Raw genomic sequence first — 6,885 nt, 5'->3', positions numbered from 1 at the left:
TGCTGAGACTACCTCTTTGTAGTGGTTGTTTTAGAAGAGTACATGTTGTAAAGACAAAATTTTGAGGCCAGGGAATAAAATGCCATATTTAGAAAGGGCAAAAATACAGAATATTGGAAAGTATGAAAGATCTATAATCTGTGAAAAGAGCAGGATGATTTCAGAACATCAGCCAAGCTTTTCACAGTATCACAGAATAGTTGAGGTTGGAAAGCATCTATGGAGATTGTCCAGTCCAACCCACATGTTCAAAGAAGGGTCACCTATAGCAAGTTGCTTGGGACTGTGTCCAGTCAGGTTTTGAGCATCTCCAAGGATGGAGGCTTCACAGCCTCCCCAGAAAACCTATTCCACCGTTCAATAACTCTCGCTATGAAACCAAATTTCTTATATTTCAGTAGAATTGCCTGTGCTTTGGTTTGTGCCCATTGCCTCTTCTTTGTTCCGTGGGCACCACTGAGAAGGGTCTTGCTCCATCTTCTTCATTCCCTCTCATTGAGTATTTATACACATGAATAAGATCACTCTGGGGACTTCTCTAGGCTGGACAATCCCATCTCTCTCACCCTCTCCACATGGATTAGATGCTGTTGTAATCCCTTGATCCCATTTGTGGCCTCTCACTGGACTTGCTCCAGTGTATCCCTGTCTCTCTGGTACTGGGGAGTACAGAAGTGAACCCAGCACTCCAGGGGCATCTCCCCAGTGTTGACTGGAGGGGAAGCTTTCACCTGCTGGTAGTGCACTTCCCAGTGGAGCCCACAAGGTTGTTGGTCCAAGGATGCATTGCTGGCTTGTGGGCAGTTTTTTGTTCAGCAGGACTCCAGGTGCTTCTCTACCAAGCTTCTTTCCATCTGATTGCCTGCCCCCTGGTGTATACTGGTGCCTGGGGTTATTCCCCCCAGGTGCTGGCCTTTTCATTTTCTTTGGTCGAACTTCACGAGGTTCCTGTCTTACCTGTTTATTCAGCTTGTCACAGTCTGTCTGAATGACAGCACAGCCTGTGTTGTGACAGTTGAAAATGAGAGATATTAAGATGTTCTGCACATTTTCCCTGCTACTTTCTTGTTAGCGGAAACGTAACAGCAATCTTCATATGGATTGCTTCTTGTGGCAATTTTTCATTCTTCCTAGTGCAAGTGTGGAACATTATCATGTTTCTCATAAAAAAAATCAAAACTGTCAAAGGTGTGAGCATATTTCTTCTACTGCAAGAAAAGAGCACACTTACTTTCAAAGTTGCCAGATTGGGACCTCAGCTCAGTATAGGAAGGAATGCTTTTGAAAATGAGAATTCTGTTTCTCTTAAAAGTATAATGAATTGATACAGGTGAGAAGATCAATTATCATTATAAATGTCATCTTCTGAAGCAACTAGGAAGAAATTATTTTAAGTTTGAGATCCTTTTCATATAGCAGCAGAGACCATGTTGTACAACTCTAAATTTCAGCTCTATGTCCAAGCTTGTCAGTGTTAAGATTTCTTTTTTGTGTATTAACTGTTCTTCTAACCTCTAATTTACTGATTTTGGAAGTAATTGCAGCATTTTGATGTAAAAACCTTACAGACGTTTAAAGATACCTGCTTTTGTCTCATATTTTAATGCTGCTTGAAATGTTTGTGTGTTGTTTTTTTATCTGGATGTCATGTACATTCTTAAAATGTGTACAGGGTCAGTCAGGCTTAGGAATAGCCAGATTTTTGGTTCTCTGATAGGTTCTGTTTGTATCAGCTGTTTATACCAGGTACTGGAATGTTTCTTCCTCGGGAAGCTTGGCTTCTGTGAAATTTCTTCTGGGGAGCTCGTAGTGACTTCTTCTGGAATGTCTTTACTACCATCTGCTTCCAAAATAGACATTAGCATTAGTGGGCAGTTTTGCAGAAAATTTTGATATACTAAATTTCCTGTGAATAATTATCTCCTCAATGTCATACATGTGACAAACTCATCCAGAAATGAGATCTGAGTTGCTTTGGTAGCTTAGTTGCTGCTGACCTCGGTCTTTGAATGAAGACTTGTGATCTGTTTGCAGACTTTTTTTTTCCATGTGTGTATCCTTCTGTGGGAGATTATTCAACAGGCAGAAAAAACAACCAGCGAACCAACTTTATTTCAGTGGTTTATTATCATAAAGATGTTGTTTTAAACTAAGATATTAAACAAATCTAAGCTTGTTGTTCAAGTAACTTAAGCAACTGTACTACAAAGTAAAATTATTTGTGCTCAGGAAGAACTGTAGAACAATTAAAAACTTTCATCCAGTCTGTGATTATAACACTTTAGACAAGGAAGCAGCTTAGGTTTTGAAGTTGCACAAATTACCAAATGAATAGCCAGGACGAGGTTTCTATTAGATTTCTATTAAGAAGTTGTTTTATTACACTTGTTTTTGTGCAAATATAACAGCAAGTTAGAGAAATATACAAAAAAGCTGTTAACTAGAAACGTATTTCCTTCTAATTCTAGAGAAGTATTGTTTCCTGTTTTCTTAGAATACTTAAACAAGTATTAAATATACAAATTGAGAAATAAGTATCAAATCCATTGATCCATCATGTTCTTCAAATATGCTTTTTAAATGGTAAAAAACTAAGAATTTTTAATCTATCAATATATGTCTGTGGGCATAACAAATGCTTCGAGTATTAACTTTTTTTTATTGCCTAATGTTAAAATATCAGTTTTGTGCACACACTCCCCAAAGAAGTATGATTAACTGAATTGGATGGCTTTTTTAAGAAGAGAATAGTCTAAACTGAAGTAGGTTAAGCATACTAAAGCTTGCCTTAAAATTCTAAATTTTATGTTAGCATGATTATAACCCCACCTTCACCGAATCGGAGCCCTTGAGGATGGAAGGACCTCTGAAATTATTCTCATCTAGTCCCACTACTCAAAGCAGGGGCAGCTGGAGCAGACTGCCCAGGGCCATGTCCAGACACATTTTGAGTATACCCAGGGATGGAGACTGCACAGCTATTCTGCGGCCCATGTTTTCCTTTGTCTTCCTTTTGCTGCTTTTTTACTTGTGGAATCTTTCTTGTTGCCCTTCACATCGCTTGCCAGATTTAACACCAGGTAGCTTTGGCTTTCCTGACTTCATCCCTGCATTGCTGCACAGTATCTCTGTTTTTCCTGGGTTATTGGCTCCTGGTTTCACTCAGATGCTTTCTCTTCATGTCTGAGTTGGGTCAGGATCTCCTTGTTCATCCATGCAGGCTTCCTGCTTCCTTTGCCTTGTTTTCTACTTGTCGTGATGGACTGATCTTGACCTTGTGTGTCAACTAGCTCTCTTGGGCCCCTCTTGTCTCCAGGGCTGTATCCCATGGGAGTCTTCCAAGCAGATCCCTGAAAAGGCTGAAGTTGCTTTTTAGAAGTCCAGGGTTTTGTTACTGTTTTCTACCCTGCTTTCTTTCAGGACCCTGAATTTCACAATCTTTTGGTCATTGCAGCCAAGGCCCCGCCCCACCTTCACATTCCCAAGTAGTTCCTTCTGGCTTGTAAGTATAGGATCCTGGCAAGCACCTCTCCTTGTTGGCTCCTCGATCACCTGTGTCAGGAGTTTGTCATCAGTGTACTCCAGAACCTTCCTGGAGAGGAGACTTAAAAGCACAAGCTTGTGCCCTACTGTTTTGTCCCACCAGCAAGTATCATAACAGTTAAAGTCCTCTGTAAGGACTAGAGCATCTGAATGTTAGGCTTCTGCCAGTTGTCCAAAGAACCCTTGTCTGTTGGTTGTTTGTTGGGGTTTTTTTAATCCTGATCCAGACAATCTATAGCAAATGCCCACAAATTATTGGAGGAAAAGAGTTGCTGTGGTTGCATTTGGTTTTGTTGATATCTGTATTTATGTCTCTAATGTGGATCACTGTGGGATTTAAAGTACAGAGCAGTTTAACCACAGAGTTAATGATGGATGCAGGGAAGCCAGTGGCCACTGTGAGTTCCCATCTGGTTTGGCATAGGACTACAATAAAGTGTTGGATTTTTTAACCTGTGTTTTACTGGGCTGCTAAAATGCTCAACTATAATAAATACTTTTATGGGGTTTATTTCTTACCTTTCAAAGTTACATAGTTCCTGCTGTTCTTTGAGCTATGTTGAGAATTGGGTTTACTCTGCTGTATTTGAGAAACAAGGCCGTTTAACCGGTTATTGGGGTTTGACAGCCGGAGCTTAAAAGTGGTTATTTTTGTTAAACTAGTAATCTTCGGACATTTTTCTGTGGTGTTTTAACACCACAGTGATATTAATACATGCTAAAGTTAATGTACTACTAGAAGGGTATATACTTTTTCTCTAGAACCTTGCATTTAAAACATAATTGAGCTTGTGTTGCACGTTTGTGTTCTCATTCTGTCGTAGAATATTCCTAAGTCATTGTAGTTGTTTTACAGGTAGATACTTCCTGGTCATTATTCTTGTACAGTTTTAAAGGCAGAACTGAAGTATGGTAGAACATTCAGCATTAGCACTTGCTGGGGGGAATTTTTGCTGATATTGTTACAAAGTTTTCCCTCAAATATTGAAACATATTAAAACTGGTAAGAGTTGTAAATGAATTTTGTTCTGAGCTGCACATGGGATTTAGCACTGTAAGCAACCCTAAGCAAACAGAAAGGCCACGTGCCTCAGAGTCGTAGACATATGTTACTGGTTTACCTGTTATAATCACTTTATATTTGTAGCAAATACTATCAAAGAGTAAAACTACTGATTGTCATCTTCTCTAAGAAATAAATTAACTTATTTTTAGTTTTTGGTGGAAACCAGTCTGTTACTTGTGTAGCTTGTTCTGGTTTCTTTTTATTTTTTAGACTGCAGTTTTACGTTGAGTTTTTAAATTTAAAAGTGTAATGCATCTCAGTTTGGCTTAAATTAATACAAAAGCTTCAATTTTTTTTTTTTTAAATTTCAATTTCAGTTCAAAATTACTCAGTTCAAATAGCCTCTTCTAAAATAATTACATGTATGAGGGCGCATAACTTTTGTGTTGAATTTGAGTAGGGTTAAACTACAACTTTATACCTTGCTTCTGGACACTGTGTATTTTAGTTCTTTGAAGATCATGTTCAAAGAAGGGGATTTAGGTTGATAAATCTATAGAGAAGCTCTATGAATGTTGGTCAGAATACTTTAAAAATTAAATCATTTTCTTCACATGGTGATGTGACTTTTCTTTTGCTAAAGTTTTCTGTTAATAAAAAGTCAAAAATAACTGTGAAAATATACTCAGGAAAATTCCTTGTGTAAAATGTTTATCTCCTTGCAGTGTTTAGGTCTTGAAAGGTGTGTAAAAAAAAAAAAAAAATAGGCATGCAGAGTTTCTTCTTGTAATATTGTGGTATGTATTTCAAAACTTTCCAGTGATGGCTTGAGCATTTTGCAAAGCAGTTGAGGCTGCAGAGGGCCCACAAAAACATGAATGTGCATAAATTCCTCTGAATATTTAGAGTCTTTTCCATGGTTATCTGTGAGATTTTATCAGAGAAGAAAAATACACTGCAGTTGTATGTTGTGTTTAATTGTTAGTTTCAGAGAGTATTTGTGATTAAAAGTTTAATCAATATTCCTGTAATTAAAAATAGTCTTAAACAATGTGGATGAGCGATAAAGTTATTGGGGGGGGAAAAAAGTGTTTTTAAAGGTTTAGTGTTGTGCATAATATCCTGGATTTTTTATGCTATTAATAGGACAATTGTAATTAAATGGTTTCATGCTGCTCTTAAAATAGCCTTGAAGTATGTATTTTAATTGGTTGTGTATCTTGTCTCAACAGCTGCTTATGGTTAAATGAAAAATTCATGAAATTTTCATGTTGGAAAATTTACATTCTAGGTTTTAGAACATGAGAACATCTATAGTCATACTGTAAACGGAAAACAATTTTTTTTTTTTTAGCACAGTGGCCGGTGATTTTTTGTTTGATTTTTGGTTTTAGTAGCTACATTTCTTCAATGTGATACAAAAGTTTAAAGTGAAACAACTCAGGTTTTAAAAGATGGAGTCCAAGGGCTGCGTGTCCTGGGTATTTTTAATGATCTGCCCACTTTAAAAAGAAATAATTCTTTCCTATGCTTGTTTATATGCATTGTTCATTTGTTAGCTTTATTTCATAGGTTTTAATATCTCAGCATTTTTATCTAATTTATCATTTTTATATTTTTAAAGGTCCCCAGGTGCATCAAATTTTTCAACTTTACCAAAGATCTCTCCATCTCTATCAAATAATTATAACAACATGAACAACAGAAAGTAAGCAATATATCTTAAAACATTATTTAATTTAATCACCCCAGTGTGACATAAATTTTGATGTTTTATATCTTTTAGCCTAAGGATTTTGATTTGTTTTGCAATATTTGTATTGTGAATTGTCACTGGTCACTATCTCATAGAGCAGACATCAGGAAATGAAACGGAGCTAATGATGTTTGGTAGCTCTTAATCCTTAGTAGAACAGACACTAAAAAGAAGGTTGAGAATTGTAAGAAAAAAAACATATCAAGACTTCATTTAGAGTTTATCATGCTAAAAATACATTGATTGGTTTTTTATTGTTCTGCCTCGAGTTAGATGGACAAACAAAAAAAACTGTGAACTGCTTACATTTATGGTGGTCAGGTATTCCCTTATTTATTGATGCTAAGGCATTGTAGCAGCATATAATTGGTTTAGCTATAATTGTCATAGTGATTATAGCCATTGATCAATCATCAGCAACTAAACTTCTGTGGCTTAGTGCCAGAAGATTTGAGAGATCAGTCTGATAGGTGTGCTTGAATACCACAATGAGCAGAAGCTTAATAAAGGAAGCTTCTCACTTTTAAGGGGTTGCTCCTTTATATTCCCAATCAGACGTTTAATAAAGAATGCTATGAAA

The 6,885-nt window shown here is 36.7% G+C and overlaps 1 protein-coding gene across 1 annotated transcript in view; it reads left to right on the top strand.

Moving 5' to 3' along the window:
• Window positions 1–6,257, top strand: part of LOC103772430 (ubiquitin carboxyl-terminal hydrolase 15-like) — a gene marked incomplete at both ends in the record, with an annotated part of 23,312 nt that extends 17,055 nt beyond the window's left edge. The window contains one exon of the mRNA XM_008939761.1: window positions 6,174–6,257. Coding sequence (XP_008938009.1) covers window positions 6,174–6,257 — 84 coding nt within the window. The remainder of the gene's footprint in view (window positions 1–6,173) is intronic.
• Window positions 6,258–6,885: the final 628 nt, after the last annotated feature.

This window comes from Merops nubicus, unplaced genomic scaffold (assembly GCF_000691845.1).
Source record: "Merops nubicus isolate BGI_N331 unplaced genomic scaffold, ASM69184v1 scaffold31514, whole genome shotgun sequence".
NCBI lineage: Eukaryota > Metazoa > Chordata > Aves > Coraciiformes > Meropidae > Merops > Merops nubicus.
This window is presented reverse-complemented; position numbering and strand designations above follow the sequence as displayed.